The sequence below is a fragment of the Aythya marila genome (genome assembly GCF_965140915.1).
Source record: "Aythya marila genome assembly, chromosome: 4".
In the NCBI taxonomy this organism is placed as follows: Eukaryota; Metazoa; Chordata; class Aves; order Anseriformes; family Anatidae; genus Aythya; species Aythya marila.
In genome coordinates, this window is record NC_139045.1 from 45,461,349 (window position 1) to 45,487,662 (window position 26,314).

A 26,314-nucleotide genomic window follows, 5' to 3' on the forward strand; every position below is an offset into this window, starting at 1 on the left:
CTTCAGCTTCAGCTGTGATCCAGTGCAGCTCCCATAGCGTTTGGATTCCCTTGTTCTGAAGGGTGGAAGGGTAAAGAAAACCGTGTGGTAAAACGTGCCTGTTGCTGCTCGCCAGCATTTTAAAAACTGCAGTAGTAATGAGCGAGAAACTGATGTGTTAATGGGTGCTGGAACATTTTTTTTTTTTTCCCATACTAAATCTTAAGAATGGATTACACGGTGGGTTGGGTGTTTTGTTTTAGCTGTTTGAGATGAATCAGCTTCTGCCACTGGCTGCTGTAATTAGCTTATATCCAGAACCATTAGGTGGAGAAACCATCCCTCGGTCCGGGTTGTTCTGTGTTTAGAAAGTAGGGGGGTTGTTTTCAAGTTGCTGGCTGAGCTGTTGGCTTGCAGCTGTAGCTCTCTGTGCACTCACTTCTGGAACATGCGGCTGGTCTGCTGCTTGCAGTGTCCCCGGGCAGCACGGCCTCGGTCAGGTTTTTGTGCTGTATTCGGGAACGCGTGAAATTCAGAAGCAGAGTTGAGCAGAATAAGGAGAAGTGCACTGTCTTGTTGGCTACGGTATGATGCTGAGTGCTACGCAGCTGCTCTGAGGTATGGCAGGACCCCCAGGAGGTATGCGGGACCGACCGAGACCCTCTGTCAATGTGACAGCTCCAGGCAGAGGTCAGTGAGGCACAAGAATGTGGCTTCTTTGCCGGGTGGTGGAGCCCAGCTCTCTTCTGCTCCCTCCTTCATTAAAAAACAAGCCCTGCTGCAGCAATCGCAAGCTGAGGAGCTTTAAATGCATAGCTGCTTTTTTGAAGAGGTAGGCTGCTGTTCTTGGGCTGGTCAGGATCATTGTAAATTAGCTGTGGACCCTGTTGGTTACACTTAAAATCATAGATAGCATCCAGAATAACACTGTATTTATCTAAGAATTCCTGCTTGTTGTAAAACTTGGCTTTGGATGTGCTCAGTGTGGTTGCAGGTAGGCAGAACCAGCTGCGTTTCCTTATCTTTGTAGGGCAGCACAGTCAGAGCAGTGTGCAATCAGTGTCGTGCCATCATCCCCGCCGGGCTCACCTTGCTCCTTCTGAGCTGGCCCTGCAGGGAAGGGTGAGGATGGGCAGCACCCTGGGGAGCCATCCCTTTCCACCCCAACAGCCCCAGCACCACAGCTGGCCCCAGAGGCGCCTCGGATCGGGGCTGGACCACTCATTGGGGTAGAAAAAGGAGCAGATGATGTGCCAAAAAAAAACCTTGTGGCTGTACCTGCGTTTAAAACACAGTGAATGCAGTGAAAGAGTCTCTTCTAAAGGGAGTGATGCCGAGGCTTTTTCCCAAGGAAGAGGCACTTTGAATGATGCAGCTTGATTTTTGCTCCATGTCATTTTGCAGCTTTCCAGGGCAGATCGACAGACACGTTTCATAACATGTTTGTTCCGTGGGTCCTGTTGATACAGGCAGGTGCGAGTATTGGTGATACTGCATTCCAGTCAGCTGAGGCAGGTGAAGAAGGGCTGAAACAGCCTTACCTGTAAGTTGAAAGCTAAAACATCCTCCGCATTTCTCCAAAATCTTCCTGGAGAATTACACTTGGGTTTTCTCTGGCATGCGATGCCTGACTGCCCTGCAGCATGCTTTGCAGGCTCCTGGGGAGCTTCAGTCCACAGCTGCTGACTTGTCTGGGCTCTCTGAGCTGGCTGTGGGGCAGCCCAGCTGGAAATGGCCCACGACTGGAGCTCCTCCAGGGAAGAGGACACCCAGGTTATTTGTTAAGGGTGGTGGGGATTACAGGTCCAAGCTGTAGTAGGACCCAAGTCCCCCGAAACCTTGGAAATGCTGTTATCATGGTGTGCCAGACCTGGGGTGGAAGGGAACATTTCCTCAGACCGAGTAATTTGTGCTGGGCCTGAATCTGTGTTGTAGAGGGAGGCATCTTCTTGCTGCTTTTTAGGAGAAAGTGCAGGATGCAGCACAAATAGCAGGAAGTGAGCTCTTCATGAACCGCATCAATTCTCCTCAGCCTTTTCTTTCTGTGTGTAGCCACAGTGAGTGAGAGCACAAAGCTCTTAAATCCTTTAAAAGATGTTATCGAAGGGACCTCAGTAACTACGTAGGGAAGCTGCTAAGACTGTTCCTCCTGTCGTGGTGGGCTACAGGGAGGCGAGGGAGAGTTTTCCACAGCGTGCAGGCAGCCTTCCTCCTGCCAGCTGCAAGTACAGGGCGGTGGGGAGCTCAGAGGCTGTTTAACCTCTATTTATAGGCAAGCACTCATCCTGTTCGGGCTTGAACACGGCACAGAGGTTTTTTTTTCCCTGCGGTACATCACCATGAAAAAAGCACGGCCGTGCTCCGTGTTGCAGCTCAGGCTCCCGGGGCTGGTTCTGGCCATGATACAGGGCAGAAGGCACACGTAGCGCTGGGGTGGAGCGACTGGCTGGGGCAGACAGCGCTCCGAGATGTCACCGGGGGAGGATGAAGGCAGAGCTGCCTTGCTCGGGTAAAAGGCTTTAACAGGGAGCAGATGAGTGCTTGTGCAGATTTTCCCCAGCTGCGTGTTCACAGACAATTTGGGGAAGCACTGCTCAGGTGCAGAAATCATACATCGCCTGGTTTTACCACATGGAGGGGAGGGAGCCAGCTTCATCACGGCTGCTCTGTGCTTCACCTGCACGCATTTGTCTTCAGCATTAGCCTTGGTTGTTGTTTAATATTTAGAGCTGTCATTTTTCGTTGTGCTAAATGTTTGTTGGAACAGGGATGGGAAGTTCCAGCGTTGTTCTGCAGCGTTACCCAGCGGGTTAAGAGAAAGCAATGCCCCTGCTTTAGGTTTCAGAGAGAGGTCAACAAGCAAATGGTTAATGGTTAACCTCTGTGACAACAGTAAAACTCATTCTCAGAACTGTAAAAAAAAAAAAAAAAAAAGTGTGGGTTTCAATTGTGTACTTGTTAAAGGAAAAAAAAATCCTCGCCAAAACCTAAACAGGAAGAGTACAGCAGATGCTGTTTTTTTTTTTTTTTTTTTTGTGTGTGTGTGTTTTTTTGTTTTTTTTTTTAAAGAAAAGCAAAGTGAGAAGAAGTGTATGTTAGTGTTTGAGATATGTATGTATGTATATATACACACCTCTTTGCTCAGAATACCATTTATGGTATAATCTATAAGCAGTAATTGATGTGTTTGTTCATCAACATAGGAGCAGCACCTTCGTGGCACAGTATGTTTGGCAGCTGGTGTGTGTATGCGAGGTATGTGAGTGCGGGTACCTCCTCTGAAAGGCAAGTCTTTTTTTTCCTCCTTTCCTGAGCTGCGTTACAGGCACTGCAGTTTGAAACACTGACAGCTGGTAGCATCTGAACTTGCAAGGAATTATTAAAATGTGTGGTGGTAAACGAGTTTTTACATCTTCAAAGAGTTCGAGACACCTGGTAAGAAATTGCTTTCAGTATTCCTGCGCTTCTGTAGTCTGTGAGATTGTATTTAACAAACGTATTACAGAGCTAATCCATCTTTGCAAGTATGGCTGAGCGACTCTCCCTCATGACTGCTCTGCAGCTCTTGCTCAAGGCTCCTCTCTCCCCAGCAGGCTGATAGGGAGAAAACACCCAGCTTTGAGGGCAGGGCTGAGAACAGGCTGTTGTCGGTCTAGGAATACGTTTATTTGGGGCAGGGAGCTGGCCTTGCTCAGAGCCACCAGTGCCTGTGTGTTTACCAGGAGGAGTTTGGCTGGCGAGCTGGAAGTACAGGCAAAGAAATAGGCTGCAGAGGTGAGATAACTGCTGGCCAGCACCGGGCGTCAGCTCCATCGTATCTCTGAGCTCCTGGAACTGCCTATCCTAAAAGCACTGAACCCCCCATGGTTTCTGTAGATGCAGAGGTGAGGAAAAGTAGATTTTCTTTGCTACTGCAGCATAGTTGGAAACAAGAAACACATTTACTTCCCTGCCCTGCTGCATGTCCTTTGGCAAAAATCATGTGTGCAGCTGCTTACTTTAAAACATCACATCGTGTCTTCAGGAGGTGGCGTTTGGTAGTGGTACCTGTCTGGGGGGAAACGAGGCGAAGTGGTGATTATACCGGAGACTTTGCGCCTCGTCTGCTGTGATTTTGAGCTGAACTGGTGGCCGGCCGAGGTTCTCACATGACAGTGCAGCATGCAGTGCTCCTCCTGCAGGAACAACCGGCTGGTTTTAAAGCTCTGTCAGTGCCAATTCAAAAGCATGTCAAGTCTATACGCTGTTTTTTTCCCCCCATCTATGACTGTGCTTTATGCACGTTTATGTTGAAAGCTTGTGATTTTCAGTGTGTTTAAATGCTGTGTCTGTGAAATGTTGGAAGTGATGGCTTTTTAGTTTCACAGATCCTTGATTTAAGAGACGATGTTCCATAACTTCCTGCCGACCAAAGATGCTTTTTAAGGGGAACGCGATCATTGCGCCGAGGTTTGAGAACACCGTTTATCATCTTTATCTGTTTGCAACCCCCTGCCCACTGTACACAGGCTGATTTCAGCAAATTAATAATAGGCTTGCTGTGCTTAGCTGGCTCTGTGAACCTCCCAGGAGTAAATGCCTGGTTCTGTGCAGTGGACCACAGGCCTGAATGAAGCTGCTAGTCTAGAGACTAAGAAAATTCTGTGGAACTGCCCAAATCCTGGAGGCAAAGAAAAACAGTTAGATTTGTGTTCTTTTCTTTGAGAAAGTCTTGTCTCTTTTCAGAGGCACGACAATAACGAGATGTGGTATTCAGAGACGTTTTTTCCGTGCCATTCCGCATGAAAATCAGTTGACTCATACATCGAGGCATTAAAAATAACAGACCAAAAAACTTCCTAAAGTGGCTGACATGGAAAAATGCAGCAACTCAAATGTTTCGCCTTTGAAAAAAATACTTTGGGTCAATTAGTGCCCCAGAGCTTTCATGCATTGTTCTCTGTGATTTGTTCCAAAAATCCCAGCCTTCTCTGTTACAGCACATGCTGATAAAGGAATAGCTCCCTGTCTTTTGTTCTTCCCGGACAGGATTTTTCAGTGTTCTCAAGCTATCAGGATAAAAATGATGTGATGTTTGGAGGAGCTAGCTGAAGTTCTTCCCTGCTGGGAGAAGGCAGAGTTTGTCAGTTAGATGGTATAATGTAATCAAGGATTTGCAAGTACAAGAGCTGAAGGAGAGCATGGATGATGCTAATAGTGCTGTAGGAGTTGGGCCATCTAGTTGTAACAGATGCTGGAGATTTTTTTTCCATAAATTACCTGTGGAAAAAAAAATATTTTTAACATATTCAGTAAGTTCTATTTAAGGGGAAAAAGAGCTTCACTTTCTAGTTTGTCTTAGCAGGATACAAGTGTTTGTCAACCAGTCAAAAGCCCTCGACGGGTAAATGGGATGAGCTTGGCCTTTGAGTGTCTCAAAACATCACAGCCCCGACCTGGTGTTTCCACCACTACTCCGCTGGCACGTCGCTGAGCAGCGCTGCTCGAGAGCTCCCAAACCTTGTCAAAATACATGAATCAGTCTGGTTCCTGGTGGTTTGGAAGGTGTTTGCCTTCCAAGTCTGTCAAGCTAGCGGCCCTGTGGTAGGTGGGTTTCCCAAACTACACATCCCTTTCTCATAGGGTTTTGGAGGGACGTGCGGAATGGATGGGCAGGGAGCCCGTTGCTGTTCTTTCCCGTACAGCTCAGACATCTGATACAGTCTAGCACTGCTTTTCGCAGCCAGAACCTTCCTTCTGTGATTTTTTAAATAAATGCAAACAGAGTGTAATTGCCACATAATCCGATAATTGCAACCAAACCCACCTCAGGCTGGTTGTTGGCAGCTGTATTGGTGTGTGTTGATGTTGTTCCACTATGTGAATTTATTGTGGAAGCTTAGCAATTGATTAAAATATGTTCCCAAGTGCTATTTTATTAAAACAAACAAAACCAAAACAAACCTATCCTGCAATGCATGCAAAGCCAGACACGATCTGGATTGTTTCTTGACTCTAATGAACAGTAATTTGACATTCAGACCTTTCACAGACTGTACCTTATGTCTCAGTCCTTGCCCTAAGAGCTGGATTTGTCTCTGTGCTGTACTTCTCTTGGTGGCAACGCGCACGGATCACTTGGTGTTTCAGGTGAGGATGGTGCACGTGGCCCTGTGCCCGCCCAGCTCTCCTAAGAGTGCTGGTTCTTGGGGCTTTCAGATTTTGGCAACAATTACTTGTGCTAGCCAGAACAGGGGCAAAGGGGAGAAAAAGTCATTTTCAGTGACTGCAAACATAAAACTCAAAAGTAATGTAACATGCTTCCCCACCCCTTGAAAAAGTCAGATAGAAATGGCGTTGTGAAGAGGTCTCTCTTCTTTCTGTGCCCTGAGCCTATCTTTTGCTTCCCTTTTGAGGGGTTTCTGTGCCATCCACCGTTTCATGTCTTCCTCTGGTCCTTTCCTTTCCTGCTGTGACCTTGGTGGGTGAGAGATGTCGATCATGGGCCAGATGAAGAAATAAACAACTTCTGGGTGGGGGAAATATCAGGAGAATAATGTCTTCATGTGCCTGTTCCTTTGTGCGTGTATTAAATACCGAGGTAATGGTTTCCTTTTTTTTAAAATGGCTTCCTTTGAAAATGTGCCATCCACTCTGCTCTCAGCTTAACAAAGGAAATTTACAGATGATAATTGATATAAGCTACGTTTACTTGAGTGCAACAACTTTAAAGGCCATTTATGCATAGTAATCTGCCAAGCAAATAATGATTTGTTTAGGTTTGTTCAGTGCTCCTTTCCTTCCTCTAGCGGAGTCCCTCAGCACATGTGAAACAGGCTCGGAGGGCTGAGACACCGGCAGCAGTCACTGGAGTTAAGACGGTGCTTGTAAAAGGTCTTCGGTTCAGTCATGCACTTTTCTAAGAAAGTCCTTGAATGGTTCTTTCACCACTTTTTCTTCTCTTGCCCCTCGGTGAGCAAGGACAACAGCTCACGTCTTCCCAGCATGCAGCAGCCTCTGGATGGAAGCAGCGCATGGCTTCTGCTCCAAATTCCAGCGCTGTCACTTGTGCTCAGGTCCAGCTCGTGGCCAGCTGAGCTGAACCCTTCTTATGAAAAGCTTAGCCTGTATGCGTAAGGCAATCAACTCCTTTTACGATCAGGATCTGATTTCCTCGTTGCCTTTCAGCTCTCGAGTCCAGTTCCAGAAAGCATTCCAGTGAAGAGCCCCACTGGAGCGTATGCACAACAGCACTTCTTGACCTGGAGCTAGACAGTGAAATGTGGAGGATGTTTATTGTGTCTGCATCTGTGTGAGCAGGTGCTCAGAAAGGGCTCCTGATTCACAGCTTTAAGCCGAGGAGTGACTTCTCTGTGTGCGTGACAGAGAAGTGATGTGGGAGAGGGGAAGGCATTTAGTCTCACCGTTTCCTCTGTTCCTGTTCTTCTGTTGTGTTGGTTCCTGCAAATGGCATTTTATAAAGCAAAGAAGTGTTAAGTTGGGGGAAAAAAAAAAAAAAGGTGTTTTAGAGCAAACTACTGGCCAGAAAGGATTCCAGTAGTTTTTCTGAGGTGAGGTTGGATAAAAGCAAGGTTTTAGGTAGAACAGGCAAAAGAAGCAATAGTGATTCTGTTCCTTCCTCCTGCCCATTTTTTCAGGTGCTTCCAGAAATACTTAACATACAGCAGCTGTTGTACAAAAACCTTTGTGTGTTTCTGGTGGTGTGTTTGGTAACTGTAACAACCGAACCACTGAGTAACATGGGAAAGATACAGACTTCTGCAGAGAGTATGTGTGGGGGATTTAGGAAAATTCTGTTCCCTTTAAAAAAAAAAAAAAAGAAAAAAAAAAAAAGAGGCAAAGCACAAGCTGGGGATGAGGAAGAATCCCTGGCAGCATACGCAGAAGGGTTTAAAAGCTTCTTTGGAAATTTGACGTGGTGCTTAATGCAGGGCATCTGCTGAGACCCTGGGAGAGCAAAAAGCCTCCTGCTCAGGGCGATGAATAAGCCTGGCTGGAAGAGGCACGTGGGAGGTCTGAGGACGAGGAACCCCAGGGAGAGGCGGTGTTGATTCACTTCTCCTTTTGAAGCTGCCTCTTGCCTCCATGCCATAGAGGATGGGGACTGGAAGAGGCCATGGGCTGCTGCTGTGAAAATCAGTGAATGGGCAGAGGCTCCAGAGGTTTCTTCAGAGAGGAGACCTGCCCCTGGAAGAAGTCCTGAATGGACAGAAGGCTGCGTGTGCCTCATGGAGCCTCTCCTGCGAGATCCTACGGCACCTTGGTGTAATTTGCCAGCCCTGGTTGCAGGTTTGGCATGAAATCACCGCTGTCATCAGAGCAGATGTGACTTCCTTTGAGAGTGGTGGTTTCTGCAGGCAGAAGGATGGCAGTTCAGAACAGGCTTGGAAAGATCCCAGTCCCTTGGAGAGTTCAAACTGGAAACAGAGTGACGGAGAGGGCATTGAAGCCAATACAATAGAAGAGCTGTAACGTAATTAACAAGGATGTTAACTAGTTGCCTTTTACCAGTTGGCTGGCAGGTTTTGCTTTCCTTGAAAAAGGCAAGCAAGGTTGGTGTGATGTGACCATATGTTGTGATGGCTGAGATAGGCCTATTTTTGTTCAGCTTCCTCTCTGATTTGCACTGCAGCTGATCTGCCTGCTCGCTCCGGGAGCTTCCTGCCAAGCTGAGCAGGAGGAAGAGCATCTTTCTCGTGGGTCACAGCCGTGGTACTTGGTGGTGGCTTCATGGTATCGATGCTGTCTCAGGGCTGAAGTTTTGCAGGTGACAAAGTGGGAGCTTCCAGCAGTAACCTGCAGTTTCTTTCTCGTCACGACCAAAGCTGCTGCGTCTGCACGGAAACCCTCCTGTCCTGCCTGTGGGTGTCCAGCCAGCGGCTCTTGGCTCTGACCCAGGTTCTTGCTGTTCTCTCCCTGATTTTGGGAACCTGCCTCTGTTCCCACACGAGCGCTGCCTGCCCTTCTGGGGCTGCTTCACCGGGCACCTGCTGGCAAGGCTCCCGTGGTTACATTGCCTTCAGTTGCTCGGTTGTTTAACCAAGTGCTTTTAACGGGAACACGAAACCAGGCAGAAATACAAAACCTCACAGAGTAATCTCTTAATTGCAGTGCTGTCGATGCCGATCCACCCCCCGTGGTTACTGTACTCGCAGGGGGGCGCTGGGGAAGGAAGAATATTAAATGAAATAGGCTGAACACTTAAGAAGGATAATTTATTGCCAGTCCGAGCATCAAGCTAAGCGTTGCAAATAAACGGCCGATAGAAGTGCTTTTGGAGGCAGAAGTTGCCTCGTTTGATGTAGTTGCTGTGTGGGACACCTAAACTCTACGGGGATAAATACACAAAGAGCAATTAATTAATAGTGGCAAGATACACATGCCTGCGCTGTCCTGAGGCAACCCCAAAAAAGTATTCATCAGCAGATCGCCCAGTTGCTGGCAGATGACTCCTGCTGTGCAGCAGTTTGCCATTTCAGCTGGAAAATGCATTGTCCCTCAGCCTCCCTGCAAAAATCACGGCTTTGGCTGCTGTGTGGTGCACAAAAAGCAGCGCATGGGAGGGGAGGTGTTTGCAGGCACGTCGGCTTTAGGATTTCTGGGGACCACCATAAGCCTCCCGAGGCCCATCAGGCCTTACAGACGCCGTGTCACTCTTTGGGGTATCTCGCCTAGGTTGAGCAGCAGCAGGCGAAAGCAGGGCGGCTCCATGGTGGTGTGGCAGCGCGTTGGTTGTACAGCTGCGTGCCCTCCAGAGCAGAGCGGGGTTATCAGCGAGTCCACAAACAGGGTAAACATTTCGGAAGCGGCCTTGCTGGCTCCTGCCAGCACTGCCTTTTCCACCACGTACCGTGGGTGATCCCCGTGCTGGCTCCACGTGCTGGCAGGAGCCCCTCGGTTGCCCAAACCTTTCCTTGCACATTGGGGACATCCTGTGCTGCGGCTGGGCTCTCCGGGAAGCACACACGTGTCTGCCCAAGTTGCTGCTGGTTGCAGCCCCTGCAAAGGGCACTGCAGGCACGTATTTGTAGCAAGCAGCAGCAAGGAAAGGCGAAGCACCTCAGCGTGTGTTTTGGAGGGGCATATGCTTTGCAACGTGCATTAGGCATGCTTCAGTACCTGCCTAATGCGCCCTGTCGCGGATTATTGCCCTTGCATGGTCTGAATGCTTTCCAAGCCCTTCTGCATGACAATGAGCCGCTTTGTTAGAGAGACATCAGAGGGATGGCTCCAATGCGGTTGGAAACCTCTTAATAAAATCAAACAAAAGCGACAAACCATGGGAAAATGTGCAGACGGTTCGGAGTGTGGATGGAAAAATTAGGAAATACTTGTGGAATACCTGGGACCTGGCAGAGGCTGCAGGAAAGATTTTTTTAAATAGGCTTTTGAGCATATAAGCAGGCTTCTTCTGCAAACAGTGCTAATCTCTTTCCGTTCCTACTTAGTCCTTGCTATGCAGATAAGACTTGTTCAACCTGTTACTCGGTACGTGCTGTTATATAAAGGGAAAACTCCGGGGAGTAGGAAACCTTGTCATTTGTTGCATGAGTTGTTTGCTGCCCGTTTCTATGGAAGGATGGAAGAATTTAAGCCTTTAATACTCCTTGATTTTGCTCGTGTCAAACCCGGTGGCCTGCAGGCAGCGCAGCTGACACTGAAATGAGGTGTCGTTGGAAATGACACGTGAAATGAGGACGGGGGCACTGGCTGGCAGCGTGGCCGTGATGGGGCACCCGTGGACGGACCGCGTAGCACTCGGGTCCTGCTGGACTCAGGAGCTGCTTGGTGCAGCCTGCACAAGGTTAGCTGGTGGCCAGCTCTGCAGAAACCCAGCAGCGTGCTCACTCAGCTGGACGTGCAGAGGCGGTGGCTGTAGGGTGAGGATGCTGTTCAACAAGAGATTTAAAAGGCAGATGCACAAAGCAGCTGCTCAGTAAACATTGCAGGGTTTGGGTTTTTCACCCAACAACATATATCTTGTTAGACTTCTTTGGTGCAGTGGAGAGCAATGTTTTGTGCTTTTTTTTTTTTTTCTAAGAGGATTTAAGGAGCCAGTTCTATAAAATCAGTGAACAAAGAGCACATCTGCTTGAATAATTTTAATGTAGCCTTAAAGTAGAAAATGTATTGCATTTGACTTCTTGCACCTGCGATAAGCATTGCTGGATGAACTGAGGTAGAATAATAGATTGCAAGACATGAATCCTTGATTTGCTGTTCAGAGCCATTTCAGGTGGATAATTAAACTTTTTTTTTCTGATATGTTGATATCTGGATTTTTTTTGTAACCTACTTTTTTTTTTTTTTCAGAGCTTTTTACCACAACAGTTGTTGAAAGGCTCCCCATTTTTGTGGGGCCCTCTAGGAAAGAGCAGGTGTGCTGGGGGACCACTGGGCTTTGCTTTACCGAGTACTTTTGTGCGAGGTCAGGAACACGATGCTAGGACAGTTGGTGTGAAGAAAAAAGTAATTCCAAGTAATCACAGTTCCTTTCTTACAATCAGTAAAATGAAAACGGGTGTGTGGGAATCAAAATCTTGTGATTGTGTGAACAAATGAATGAAATTTGGAGGTTTGGACCCAATGATCTCAATGATCTATTGAGGTCCCTTCCAACCCCTACAGTTTTTACAATTCTCCAATTCCCAAATCTGAGATTATGATCTCAGATCTGCCTGTGAAAGACTTCTGGAGCCTGTTGTAAGGGAACAGAAGCCTGATTTCATGATTTTGTTCCTCTCTTGGTAGTTCTCTGCTGCAAATGCCTTGTTCTCTTGCTGTCTGTAAGCATGTCACCAATGAATTGATTGTACAGGACAAGAAGTGCTACTTCACACAGGATTTCAATGAAAATCGACAGGCAGGATAGTTCCCACATAAATGGCACAGAATGGAGGTTTTATTTCTCTTCCCAGGCAAGCCTAGAGCAGTTCCCCAGAGCTGCTGCCTTTCTGTTGAGAGCAGCAATACCGAGGCAGGTGGCTATGCTGAGAGAAGATTTCATGCAGTTCGCACGCGGCAAGAGCCCGTCCCTGCCGAAGAGGCTTGCTGCTTGCCACGTGGTAGCCGCTGCATTCCTCTGCTCCTATAACTGACTTGCAGAGCCGTAACAGCAAGATTTGGCACAGAGATCGTGGCCCGGCTGCGGCGGTGCGTGTTGGATTGCAGTGCTGGAGGATCTTGCCGTGCTTGGGCTGACTTGTGTTTCGGCGTTCCTCCACGTACTTCACTTCAGTCTCGTGGTTTTCAGAAGCTGCGGTTTGTAAGCTAACACTTGATCCGGGTTTATTTGTGTCTCTTGGGCTGACTTAATTGTTTTCATTATGAGTGGGATGCAGCTAATCAAGAGGGAGAAACACCCTGGGAGTGGGTGATGCTGCAGCTGAGTCAGTTCCTGAGCAGTGGGAGGTGATCCAGGTACCGCAGCCCTGGTGGAGGAGCCTTCAGCGTGTCCTGTAGGTCCTGTTCTGTGTCCTACTGCCTGACCTTGTCTTTCTCCAAGCAAATGGCCGCTGTGCCACCCTGACACAGCCACATCTGATCTCCTGTACGCATCCCTAGCGTGTGCCAGCTGCAAAGTGCTTTTCCCCCATTTCCCCTTGAGTGGAAAACTCCCTTGCAGCAAGCTCCTGGTGCTGTAGGGCCAGGGTAAGTGCCTCTGAAACAGCTCCTGCCCAGTGGCTGCACACAGTGCTTTGTTACCCTACTGCTGCTGTGCCTGCGCTCAACCTCTGGCAGACGTAAGGTGGATTTTGTTGATGGGAGACTGTATGACCACCTTTGGCTGTTAAATCCTGAAAATGGGACATGGGGGTAAACACAGATCCTGCTCTTGTGTCCAGGGTAGGTTTGCACATGGAACAGCTGGCGTAAAAGCTGCAGGAGGATTTCTCTTCACTGCCATAGGTAAAACACATCCAGGCTTTGGGTGGCACATTTGAGTTGCATACGTTGGAAATCAGATTGCTTTTTCAGAAGGCCGTGTACTGTGACAGCAGCCTTTCTGCGCCCCTGGTGTGCTGTCATACGTCTGTGGTGAGTTAAGCACACACTTTCCTTGGTGTAATAGGTCGCTTCCTCCTCAAGCTGCTTCGCATCAAGGTTGTGTTGTAATGCTTTGTCTTGAGGAACAAGACCGGCCCCCATCAGCCCTTGCACATTGACAGTTTATTTTTTTGGTCAGGTTTCTCAAGATCTCAAGATCTAACACGAAAAAAATCACTGGGTAAAAATAAGACAACTGAAGAAAAATTTTTTGAAGATTTATTTCTCCCTGTGTTTTTCTTCTCATTTCCTTATTTTTCCCTCATGTCATTTTTGCATTAGTTCTACAGAGAAGTGCATGACACTTGCTGAGGGCTTTGTAATGACTTTTTTTTTTTCCTCTTATCCTCTATTTGGTGGACGTCTGGGCTTTGATCTACAAATATGTCCCAGTTCGTAGATGGGAGCTCTGCTGCATCAGCGAGGCAGGGAAGCACTTGGCAGGTATACGTGCTGGGAAGGTTACTCTCCTAGCCTGCATGGCGCTTGGTAGGTAAAAACATAAAGAGAAAGCTAAAAAGGAATAGCCATTTTTGTAGCAAGGGTGATTCACAGGCATAAATTCCATAGCTGCTGATAGTCTGTTGTTCCTAACCAGGGAGAGCTTGCTAGTGGGGCATAGCTTTTTATCGGAGAAGCTGTTGCATGCTTCTCAGGGTGTGAGGAGAGACAGGAGAGGAAATGAAGGGCTTAAAGCTATCCACCAAGTAAATGCTCCGTAGTAATTGAAGAAGCTTGTTTTAGGAATGACTCTTTTTTCCTGCTTGTGCATTGAAAGCCAGAAACTGCGTCATTCTTAAGCAATCCCAAAAGATTTGGATATACTAAAGCAGTGTAGGATAAGCAGAGTGGTGAGTTACTACAGCAGGCCTGCACGCAGCAATTCCCAAGGCTCTTAAGACTGTCGGTTCTGTCAGTGGAAAGGTGGGATGTGCTCGTGTCCTCGAGCACATCTTGTTCATCGCTGGTGGACCCGTGGGTGTTCAGAAGGAAAACGAAATGCTGCTGATGTTTGCTCTGTCGTGTGGAGGCATTTGGAGATCGTGGCGTGAAGGCAAGTGCTCGAGGCTGTTGGTGCAGAGCCGCGGCAAGTGTCACGCAGCGTGGCTGTTCTGATGGAAAAATTAACTTCTGAGGCAGGAGCTGGCCTCAGCGTAGAGGAGCCGTCAGGAAGAGAACAAGTGAGACTTGGCAGGGGTGGGCCTGAGATCCTGCAGGGTGACACCCGGGTATGTCCAGAAGGAAGATGGAGAGTGATGGGTGAAAAGTTGATGGTGATTCTGCAGTCACGGTGGTGAGGGATGGTGCTTAACCAACGCTACACAGATGGTCTTTGAAATCTGTTTTCCCTGTGCTTTGTCAGTCGACGTTTTCTCTCAGAGCTCAACTTCTGAGCAGAGCCAGAGTTTGTGTTCTGGCGGAAGGGCTACACCCCACCCCGTGTGTTTGGTGATAATGCCAAGGCCTCGTATTTACTCGCAGCAGCCTTTGATCTCGGGAGGCGTGATGTAAATACCTGCACAGGGTTAATGTCTGCTCTGTCGGTGTGCTCGTTTCTCCAGGACTCTTCTCAGACCGGTGTGGGGGTGATGGGTGGTGACTCAGGGTCCCCTCCCTGGCCGAGCAGCAGGGATTGCCATTTCTCCGAGGGGCAGGTTCTCCCAGCCAGGATGGGAGGTGCTGTCAGAGCAAGGCACGTGCCTCTAGGAACACCATCGAAACTTAGCCCAGGTTGGTCTGCTCTCCGAGAGCATTCAGCACGGCCTCTGGAGCACTTGTGCTAAGGTTTGCTGGGCTGTAACCACCTCAGTGGCAGGCTGAAGTCTTCAGCTTCAGTAGGAGAGCGAAGTTCTGCCCACTGCAAAGCAACCCCAGCGATTTGTGTGCGCATCTGTGTCCCGAGCAGGCTGATCTTTTGATCCTTGTCGACAAAGTGACAAGAGACACAGGCTCCTCTTGCCTGCTCACAGTTTCCTCTCTTTTCCTCAACTTACCCGCAGAGACAGAAGTGCCTCCGGGGCTGAAAGGTGGTCGGACCACATACTTGGCTTGGGGAAATCCTGCAGACGTGTGCCTGATGAATGAGGCTGCTGTACACAGAGCGCCCGTCTCTAAGAGACAAAGTGGTCAGGATTTTTCATTGCTTCTACCCGGTGATTTAAATTTTTCACATTTCCTCCTGTGCCTGCCACTTCCAGATCAAACAAAGCCTTAAATTCATCATTGCTCCGCCGCCTGGGCTGCTCTCCTTGTAATTACTCTTCACACATCCACACCTTCTCAGAAGCCCTCCTGGTATATTTGCATTTAGATGGAGAATGACAACTTTCGTGTTCCCTGCAGAACTTGTAATTAACGCCTTTCCCGACAGCCTTCTATTACCATCAGCCTACCGGGGAGAGGGTACGAGCCTGGATTTCTTTGGAGACTCGGTTTCTGGGGCATCCTGGGCAGAGAGACTGCCTCTCTTGCTTTGCTGAGGGGCTCTGACTACAGCGTAGTTACGTGCTCTTACCGAAGACGACAAAGTGGAGGCTGTATGAAATAATTGTCACGTCTTTGCAGGTTTTTTAGGCTGCTGCTGTAGACAGCTGTTAAGCAAGGCTGGCCCTCAGCACATGTTTCAGTTCGTAGGGTGAGTGGTGTGCCTGTGGAAGCTGAGCTGTGGGTGTTTGGGGCTGTAGGGCCAATTCTGTGAAGGTTTTGTCCCGTGTGAGGAGCGGCTGAGAGCTCCCCGTTGCTGCTGAAGTCACCAGGCGCTGCAGGGGCTCAGCTCCTCTCAGCAGACACTTGGGCTTACTCCTGGGAGCTGCTGGGTGAATCAAGGCCTACCGATGCCAAAAGGAAGCAGAAACCTTTTAAGGACTGAGTAATTAATGTATTTTTAAACTTGGCAACAGCAATAGGAAACAAGTAGGAGTTTGAACCCACAGATTACCGCAAGAGAGGCAGTGGGGAGATGTTTGGCGTTACTTAAGTAAAAATGACTTTTTCCTGGAAAAAGCCAACTTAAATTGGTTAAGTTAACCAAACTGGAGAGCATGCACCGAAGCTGGTCTGTGATGATGATGCAGCAAATAATTGGCTAACTGGGCCATCTGCTGCGCCTCTGCCATATGCTTGCTTCTATCGGCTCGTTCTGTTCTGTGCAGTAGCGTTTAGTGGCGTGAAGCAGCCCTTCCAGCAAGGAAAAGGAAGGAAAGGTTGGGACGAGGCTCATCTGATGGTGTTTGGTGTTAGCTTTAATGTCTGGCTTTGATCTGCCTGTCTCGCGGCCGCCTTGTAAGGCGAGAGCCGAGCCTGATCTGCGCTGCTTCCCAAATGAGGCAGGAACGTGTCCCTCAGCCCTGAGAAATGTTGATCGGCAGCTTCTCGTGATAAAAGAGAATCGGTTTTAATGACAAAATAGCTGTAATAAATCTGTGATTTCCTGCAGTTGTGCTAAAAGGAAATGTTCCCTTTTAATGTTCTGGAGGAAGAGGTTGTTCAGAAGGAAGTGAGCACTGTTTGTGTTTGCTTTCAGCCTTTATCCACCCCCTTCCCTGCTGCTGGAGTAATCCCTTCTGGGAGCCAGCAGCAGATCTTACTGCAACTAAAACTAAAGCAGATTTTTATTTTACTTTTGTTTTCGTGCAGAGAAGACGCAGGTCAGGAGCAGAGACAGACTTTCCTTTCGCAGCCGTCTATTTTCTGAAAATGGCATCATGGGCTGGACAGCCACGTGCCAGCATCTGAAACCCTGGCGAAGACGGCGATGTCAGGGAGATCAGTCTCAAAGTTTTAGCTTCTGTCTTCAGTTAACTTAAGGGTTTGCTTTTACAGCAAACTTCAGGGAGGTTCTTTCAACTGCACAACGAGATTTTTATCCCCTTTCTGCTTTTGAAAGTGTGTCCGCTTCTGTGCTCTGAAGTGGAAGGAAAATTCTGAAGGAAAGCCGGTCCGATAGCTTTTGGGAAGCAAGGATGAGCGTGGATGGGGCTCCTTGAGCACAAAATGGAGCGGGTGACGTCCCGAGGTGATGGATGGGTGGTCAGCTGCCCGGCCATGCAGTGCCGGGGGGAATAGGGCAGCCCGCCAAGCCCTGCTTGCCAGCCCATACGTGGGAGAGCGCCTGTATCCGCCGGAGCCGGCACGCTGGTCTCCTTTCAGACCTGCTGTTGTTGGCTCCAGGGCAGGAACGCAGCATCCCTCCACCCCCTCGGTCCCTCCTCCTCTTCTCTTCACACACTCTTGAAAAAGAATTTATTGCTGGGAAGCGGGCTGCGGGTCAAGGAGGGTTCAGGGAAAGAGAAGGTCCCGAGACGTGTTCCAGCTGCTGCTCCTGCAGCAGGCAGCACGTAAGGTGCTTTGTGCTCAGCGCTGGGATACACAGAGCAGAGACAGCTCTGTCTCTTTGGAAATATTACAGTTGCAGGAGATGCAAGCTGGGACTCTGTAGAGTTTTCCTTTTGTTTGGATGTAATCAGGACCTGTGAGGAAAACAGCTCGATGCCTCTGAGTTTGGATGCTTGCCAGCCTAGAAATAGAAGGATATCCATAATCCACATGGACGCGGTGCTTTAGAAAACAATTTGCAAGGTCATAATACGTGGCTTGGATCCTTCTTACTGCTGCTGTTAAACTGCCTGCGAGTTTTCTGCTTCTCTTCTCTAAGCCGAGAGCTTGTGAGACGTTTGTGGCAGGGCACAGCGTGAAGTCAGAGCCCTGATCCTTCCCTGCCGACAGCAGGCATTGTCCCAGCAGGACAAATACAAACAGCCCCCAGGGCGTTCCCCCCTCTGTGTTCTCAAAATCTCCGACTGATGTTCCTCTTGCCTCCACTCCTGCCAGTTTTTGCTCCTGGATGGATGTGCACACACACCGTCTGCTTAACTTAATAGTTGTGAGGTTACTGCTGCTGCTAAAGAGTTCAAAATGCAGTCCTGTGGTGCGAGCACTAACGTGGCACTACTGCTTTGGTTTACATTTAACGCCTAGCAGCTCAAACTCTAAATGTTTAAGGTTTTCAGGTTTGTTGTTTGTTTTCCTTTTTGGAAAGGCGCCGGAGCTGAGCCCTGTGAGCTGCTGCGTAGCGTCCAAGTGACGACGCTCCTTCCTTCTGCGTTGCTCATCTGTGCCCAAGGTCAGGCCTGTTTTGCATGACTGAAGAATGCTCACTCGGTGCCCAGCATGCAGTCCATTGAAGTCAATAAAGATATTTATGCCTATTTCAGTGGGCTTTGGCTCACCCACCTGCTCCGCAAGTTGGGACAAGTGACCAAAAGGCGAAGCCTCTGGGTCAGAATTTCCACTCGTTGGCTTGAGCTGAGAAGCGATTCATAACCTCAGCGCCCTTCCCGCCAGCAAGATACACACGCACTTGTGCTGATGTTTGTGGATCACCCCAGGTGCTTTTTCAGTCTTGGCTTACTGGTGATAGTGGTGTGATCTTGGGTGTTTTTTTCTGGAAGAAAGGTCATCTGGCTAGGTTACTGCTCCTGCCCTTCTTAACATTCATTAACAAAAACTGCTGATACGGAGTTGAATTCTGTATGGGTTTGTCACGCACAGAGAGAGCACAGGCCACATCGTGGACATCCTTCCCCTGGTCCCAGCTCCCCACATCAGCTGGAGGCTCTGCGAGCCCTGAGCACCTTGCGGTGGGGGCACCGCCAGAGTGAGCCATGTCAGACCTCAGCTCTTGGGTCCTGCTGCAAAAGCCTTGCTAAACAACAAGGCAGGCATAAAAAAAAAAAAAAGGATATCTGAAGGTAACTGAGGTTGTTGTGACGGTCAGGAGTGCTGGGAGAAGGGAAGTTACACCTTTGGTTGTGACAGCATTCTCCAAGAGGCCTGCCTTCATCTTCCCCATCCTCACCAAAAGAGGCAAACCATTTCTCACCTGGGGAGATAAAATGAGATTTGACAGATGGTTTGTCTGCTGCTTTTGCCCTTCTGTGTAGTTTAGACGAGTATTTTAAACTGCTTTCATTCCTTGTGATCTCATGCTTCAGCACAGAGCTATGCCAGCTCAGCAGCTCACCCGCGGGAGGCCTGGATCTGAAGCGTGCCTCAACAATCTGCCAATTGCATTAGCAAAATCCGTGCTGGGGAAAGCTAGCACAGTATCTGTGAGTATTGTACCTCAGCCAACACTGTCAGTAATTTAATAAGCACTTGGGAGAAAACAAACAAAGCCAAGGATGGGTATTTAGTGCAGCAGTTGTAGTGCAAAGAACCAAGCGCTTGGTATCCGCGGTGTGCATTGAGGCAGCCTGAGGTGTTGTCAGTGCCGTGCAGGCCAAAATGCATATGTGTATCCAAAAACACAAAGGAGGAGAAGGAGCTTTGCTCTTGTTACTCTTTGTCACATTGCAAAAAGTAGATCCCCTTCGTGTCCGCTAACTTCTTGCGTGTCCTCCTGCCCACGGAGCAATGGAAACAACGGCCTAAGCACGGCCAGGGGAAAACTTGACTGATAGCAAACAACTGATAGCAAAAGGAAATGGTGGAGAAATGTGTTTTAGGAAGTCATTTGCAGCTTGTATTGGGACTATGTCCAAAAGGTGTGTCTTCTGCTTTCCCTCAGAGGTGTGTGTGATGAAAAAAAAAAATAGTATGTGGCATGTGACCAGAGTAAGCAAACTGTGTTGTGTGTAAACACTCCCAGGTTTGTTTGTAGTAGCAAATGCTGTCTCCTGGGATGGCCAGGAGGAAGAGTTAATTTTAGCTGCAGGCTGTCTCGTGTTTCTTGCCACTTGTGTGGCTGGGGGAGGACTTGGGGCACCACGAGGCATTGGCTCTGCGTGCATGCTCCCGTTGTATCTCTGGCACTGAACTGAATGCTGCTGTTAGCCTCTAATATAGACTCGGTGCTGGCTCTGGTGGGCAGAAGTCAGGGCTGGGAGCAGAGCTGGAGCCCAGCACGTGGTCACAGTGAGGGAGGAAATGAGCCCACACAGGGGTCAGGAGAGCTGCTTGCAAGGGAGCCGTGCAGTCTGCTCAGGGAAAGGGACGACTGTAGGGCAAGGAGACAGGAAAAGAAGTGAGGGGTGCCACCAAGGGCTGCCACCCTGCTCCGCTTTTGTTGGCTTCTGCAGCCACCTGGGAAATGGGACAGGGCCTGTGGGGGAGAGGATCTGGTCCACATTAAATCTCAATCATCTTGCAACAAGTTTATCCTCTGGTTGGCATCAGCGTGCCTGGAATGGGGCTGTAATCTCACAGCTGTGTACAAGGGAAATGTCAGGGGATTGCTTGGTGCTAGCAGCCAACTTCTTAGCAGTTAAAAAGATGTTTGAGGGCTTTTTCGTGCTTGCTCTGAAGGGAATATTTTTTAGAGTTATATAAAGGATATTTACGGAATCACTTCTTACTTCCTGGAATGTTTGGAAAATGATGTTTCATTCAGGAAAAATTTTCCAGATAACTGGGACAGAAATGTTTAGAAATACTGTCAATGTGAAATGCACTCATTTAAGAACTCTCTCACATACACACGGTTTCAAGGAGTGGATGCAGCCAAGAATTCGTCTAATTTGCCCTAATTCTTTTATTCTGCAGTTGCTCTCTCTCACATCTGGCTGGACAGAGGTTTCCCAGCGTGCACACGCAGGGCAGCTGACCAGCAAAGTGCTTAGAGATTGGACATTTTTCACATGCGAGATGACATCAGATGCACAGCGGAAATGTTTCTCTTGCATATTGTTTTTAACAGACGGGTTGAGTGTATTTACCAAATCGGTGATCTGTGGGTCCTTTTGATTATTTTAATTTCTTGCATTGTTTTCAGAAGTGGCTTACCTAGTAATTGGAAGCATAAGAGACGGAAACTTCTGGTTTGCTATGTTTGGAAACCATTCAGCACTAGCAAAAGTTGGAAACTATTTTAAATGTGTGTCTTCTGACCCCTGAATGTGTTTTTCTGCCTCAGTGGCACAAGTACATCCTTGCTGCAGTTCCATGTATGGAAATTTGCCACCAGGCAGCATCCTCTTCCAGATTTGCACAGAGTCAGGAATACCCCTGTGCGGTCCTCAGACCTCTTGGCTAACTCTTGGAGCAGAACCTCGGCTCCTCTAGGGCGAGTTAAACCTTCAGTAGGTGGCTGTGTGTGTGTGATAGCTGAGAAGGCATTGCTCGTGGGCAAGACGTGGCTCATCCCTTCCGCACTGGGATGTTTCAGAGCCAAACTAGTAGCAGAGGATCTGCACGCATGCAGTGGGCTGCACAGTGGTGAAGGAGGGCTGAAATACCTGCGTCCGCACGCTACGCTGGCATGATTTTTCTTTCTACATGTCCAGAAATATTTGAGCGATGAATTTCCTTGTTTTGCAGTAGTGTTTCACAGAGGAGCATTGGCTTACAGCGTCTGGTTTTCCATAAAGTCTTCCCGCTGTGCATACGAGACAGCTTTATTGCTGTTTGGATGTAGGGCTGGTGGAGCGAGGACTGTGCGTTTGTGGCTCAGGAAGGGTTTTGGTCTGGTATTTTCCAAATTCCTGAGACCTTCTCTTTAAATATGGCTATGTGTTATACAGTTGTCTGAAAACTAAGGGTTCTGCGCAGAGATGTCTGTTGACAGTGCTGCTGGTGAAATGTTAACCACCCTTTATTCTCTCTTTCCTGAAGCTTGTACAATGAGGACAGAAACCTGCTGCGTATTCGAGAGCGAGAGAGGCGGAATCAGGAGGCTCTGCAGGAGAGAGACAAGTTCAGTGAGAACGCCCCGCTCTTTGCCGAGCCCTACAAGGTAACAGTTGGGCCATGTCTGGAGGGCGAGGAGAAAGGAGGGTTGGGGCAGCAGAGCAGAGCCACAGCCTCTGCGCAAAGTATGGTTGGCTTGAGTACAATATTAACAAAAGTAACATCCCATCCACTTCACTTAAATCAGCAGTGTGTGTTCATAAAGCTCTGCAGGTGGCAGTGTGCAGCACGGCCTTTGGGGTGGGCAGCTGCATTCAGGGGCCTCCTGTAGCCTGGAAGCTGCTGAGAGCAGTCTGATTCTCTTAGGAGAGACTGCCTGCAGAAACAAAATGAGCTTGCCTAACTGAAGTTGTGGTGATGCGTGGCAGTTAAAATCAGATCCTGAAGGGTGTCTCTTCTCGAGCTTGATCTCTGAGGTTGTTTTTTTTCTGTGCTTTTTAAATTTCCCACTTTCTGTTCTTCTGTTTCAGACTAACAAAGAGGATGAGTTGTCAAGCCGTATTCAGAACATGCTGGGCAATTATGAGGAGGTCAAGGAGCTTATCAGCGCCAGGTGCCATCAGAATCTCATAGGAATACCAAAAAGCATCGCTCCTCTGATCCCTCAAGGAAAGCCTGATCGCCCGTTCTTCCCTGAAAAGACCAGCCATGCACCATCTGCATTCCACCATGCGAGCCGCCATCCACACATGGGACCTCCGGTTGTAGCTCCCCCCCCTCCAAGCCACTCCGTTCACTACCCAAAGGCACAATCACGAGCAGAACCAGCGTCAGGTTTGCACGCCAAGAGTCACAGCTTGTCCAGCGGCCGGAGCCAAGGTCAAGAACACGGTCACGGCGGGCAGGAAGGTCACACAGGTTCTCGCCACAAGAGAACCGAGAGGCGCGCTGTTGGTGAGGGTCGTGCTACCGAACTGCAGGCCTCCCTTCTGCAGCTTTCTCCATTGCTGTCACCTTTGTCTACTCCAGTGACGCCCCTGTCACCTCTACATTCCAGCCAGCATGTTAATTCCAGGTCACAGAACAGCAGCAAAAGTCATGGGCCGACCTACACTCAAACGAAATCACCTCAGGACCTAGTGGCAGGCTCACAGGAGAATGAAAGTCGGGACAGCTCAGCCGTTAACTTGGCTGGCACCACTCAGCCTTCCTCGCAGACCTTTCCCCCACCTTTGCCATCAAAAACCAGTGCAATGCAGCAGAAACCAACCGCCTACGTCAGGCCGATGGATGGCCAAGATCAGGCCCCAGTAGAGTCCCCGGAGCTCAAGCCTCTCCCAGAGGAGTACCATACAGAACCGTACGAGAAGATCTCAGATCTGAAGGCCAATGCCAAAGCCAAGTTATCCAAGCTGAAAATCCCTGCTGAGCCCATTGAGGTGAGTGCAGTGGTCGGGGGGCTTGGCTGGCGGGGTATTTTAAGCCGTGGGAGAGCAGGTCACTGAAGAACAGTTGCTGTTCTGTTGGCCGCTGGCAGCGCTGACGGTTTTGTGGTTAGAGAGGCTGCTTTCTATCGCTGTATCTCCGTGCAGGTGGGTAGAGGCCCCAAAAACTGGCAGAATATTGGGACAGCTGATCGTCTGGTGATTTCTACGGTCACCCCATAGGCTCAGGTTTTTGGGGTGCTGTGGTAAGTGACTCTGAGCACCCCAGAGTTCACCAAAGTCAGTCTGCAAGATCTCACCGTAGTGCGTCAGGCAAGAATGCAATGAAGAAACATGATGTAGATTTCTGCCAGAAAAATTTAGCCTAGTGTCCTCAGAAAACACATCACCATTCTGTTTTCTCCTTCTTCACATCCCTTTTGAGCACGTTTTGAAGGTTTAATTAAATCTTAGCACAGAGGAGGACGTCTCAATGATAAGAGCCCAGAAGTTCTGTAATATCTGGCATCGTGTGCTCTGCCCTTGCAGTCATTGTCATGAATTGCTGTTTTCCAGGCTGAGACATTGCAATAGGTTGCAGCAAGGCTGGGCACGGAGCGTGTGATTCAGAAGGTAATGCTGCCACTCGGGCCAGCAGGGGAAAACATCTGAGGATACAGATATTTGGTGTAGCTTTCTCTGCAAGTTCAGATGTTTGGAGATTATATGCGGTGTGTGCTAGAGATTGGCACACTTGAGCAGGGTTAGACTAGTCTGTTCTAGCTTTGGCTTCAGAGAAAAAGCCCAGAGCAGCTGTCAGAGTGGTTTGGCTTTGCTGACAGCGTTAGAAGGCATCTCGCACCTACATTTGGGCCCTGCCGTGAAGTCACTGGGGTATGTTGTTTATGAGGCTGTGGGGAGACTTTCAGGGAAGGAGTGGCCGGAATCAGTCACTTCTTAACCAGGGGGTGCTTCCCCTTTCCGCTGTAATTGTTTAGAGACAGCAAGATCCCTCGTTGTACTCCATCTGGTTGCGCCTACCCCAAGGCCACCTATCTGATGTGTCACATGTGGTGGCGGACAAGTCTTGGGGTTCTGAGACACACTGTAGGATCAAGTGGCTTGCAGCCCACCCTTTGCAGCACTTTGAGAGCAGGAACAATATTGTTGCACGTGTTTTGGGACGCTTTACCATGCCTGTGTGTTACAGCACGTAGGAACCCACGGTGCTGACCTCAAGGTACCTGGGTGAGGAGACCTGCAGAGCTGCTTTTCAAGTTGTATTTTGCATTTGTAACAAAAAGGGGTAGGACGGGCGCGGTCTGCTTTTCATGGAAAAGAGTGTTGGGGGATGTTTTCATCAGCTGCAAGTAGCCGTAGGCAATTTCTTGTGGAAAATGAGGGGAAGCTGGCAAAATGACATTGTCAAGAAGTTGTGAAAATAGTTTCATGCTGAGAGACAGCATTTGCTTCCAAGTAGATTGGGCATTGCACGTCATAACTCAAAAAGGACAGAGCAGCGAGGTCTGGGTTTCATTATTTGCTCGACCAGATATTTTACTCCTGGGGGAGGAGTAAAGCAACGCACGGGGTCTTAGCTTCTTCACTACCCATTCTTCATTACCCGTTACCCCAAAGATAAAGGGCGTTTCTGGTTTTAAAGCTGTCTTTGTAAAGCCTGAGTTTTGTCTTGGTGTTGTCTTTTCTGTTGAGAAAGAGTTCTTACTTGTCAGAAATGAGACTTCCCTGCTCTCTCCCAGCTCTGGTTCCATTACTCTTTTTGTCTTACCTTCTTTCACATCCCATGCTTTGTATTATCATGTGTGTGTGGACGTGTCTGTTTGAATCTGAGCTCAGACAGGGCAGTGTTAGCTGCAATGCTGTCTGCTGAATGAAACCTCTCTGCTCACTTTCCATTAAGCATGTGGCTTTGATTCTAAATGCCTATCCCAAATCCTACAGCTGCCAGGGCTGTGCAGTGGCAGTACTGGGGCAGGAGTGCTATTCCATCTGTGGCAGGGTAAGAATATAGTAAAAAGGGAAGCAAAGCTAATGCAGAAAATGATTCTGCACAAGCCAAAACCCTGATTTCATTTATATGGTTGGACAACTGAGAAGTTGATAGATGACCCCTTGAGTAAATGTGCTGAATAACCCTCCCGTGGGGTAGGCTGTGACCTCTGCTGACTGTTTTCTGTGCACGGGCATTTGGAATAATGACTACAATAAGCTCTAGTAGAAAACCTGTGACTTCATTTTCTGCCTGTTTGAGCTTTGATTTACTTTTTTTTGTGTGTATGTGTGTTTTGCTGTTGTTTTTTTTTTTGTGATTAATGACACAGTTTTTCAATGTAAAGCCTGGAGAGTGAAGAGGGAAAAGGGTAGGATGGCACAGCTGGACAAGTCCGTGTGCTGGATGTGCAGTATGAGATAAGTGGCTTGGGGAGCGGTGGGCTGCCTTGCTTCCAGGGAACAGCAAGGTGTCTTAGGGGCTGGTGGGATCTTGGGAAGGCAAATCAGGAGATCCTTCGGCCAGAGGTTGGCCCTTGTATGATTTTGGTGAAGCGTGGCAGCGAGAAACGCTGCTGTTCTTCCCCCTTCCTCCCAGCAACTCGAAGCCTGGTTTTACACTTCTTCTTTATCCCCTTCAGCCCCAATTGTGCTGAACAGCCACATGCAGAGTACAGTTTTTCCCGTGATCTCCCCTGACATCACTTAGGAAGGCCATTTCTTTGACCACGTGGTTTGTGGTTAGTTGAATTTTGAAGGCGTGTGTCACCTGCAGCTGTGAATTCATTATCAACAGCTTCTGCTCGTGGCAGCAGGGATGAGTTCAGCCTTCCAGTCTGAATAGCCGAGCAGATTCTCTGTCAAGTGAATGAATCCACAGCAGATAACTGTGGTGACTCACTGTGCGTTCATATACAGAAGCTGAACAGCCTTTCCCCTCTCTTCCAAATAAAAAAACTTTGCTTTCAAACTTTATGCCTTTCTCTTCAAGGCAGCTGTCCAAATTTATTGTGAGAAGACTTTAAAAAAATAAATAAATAAAATAAAAAATAAAAAATACATCATGCGTGAAGCTTAAACATATCCGTTCTCTAAATGTGCCAAGTTTTACCTCTTCACAGCTCTTAAACAGAGATGCTTTTAAAGCCAGTCTCTCTTTCCATCTCTTCAGGAGAGCTGCAACACTACCAGAAACGCTCCTACTGCCTCCACTTGCAAAGGTGGAGATG

General features: G+C 48.5%; 1 protein-coding gene across 5 annotated transcripts in view; it reads left to right on the top strand.

The window, feature by feature from the left end:
- The window catches only part of AFF1 (ALF transcription elongation factor 1), a 67,075-nt gene that overhangs the window by 1,264 nt on the left and 39,497 nt on the right, over positions 1-26,314 (top strand). For 2 of the 5 annotated variants that reach the window (XM_082759247.1, XM_082759249.1), the window contains exons 1-3: positions 10,636-10,783; positions 21,637-21,757; positions 22,182-23,090. In XM_082759247.1, the coding sequence (XP_082615373.1) occupies positions 10,659-10,783; positions 21,637-21,757; positions 22,182-23,090 (1,155 nt within the window). In that variant the 5' untranslated portion in view covers positions 10,636-10,658. Of the gene's footprint in view, positions 1-3,190; positions 3,235-10,631; positions 10,784-21,636; positions 21,758-22,181; positions 23,091-26,314 lie in introns of those variants that run through there. The other 3 variants (XM_082759250.1, XM_082759248.1, XM_082759251.1) reach the window with 3 other exon arrangements.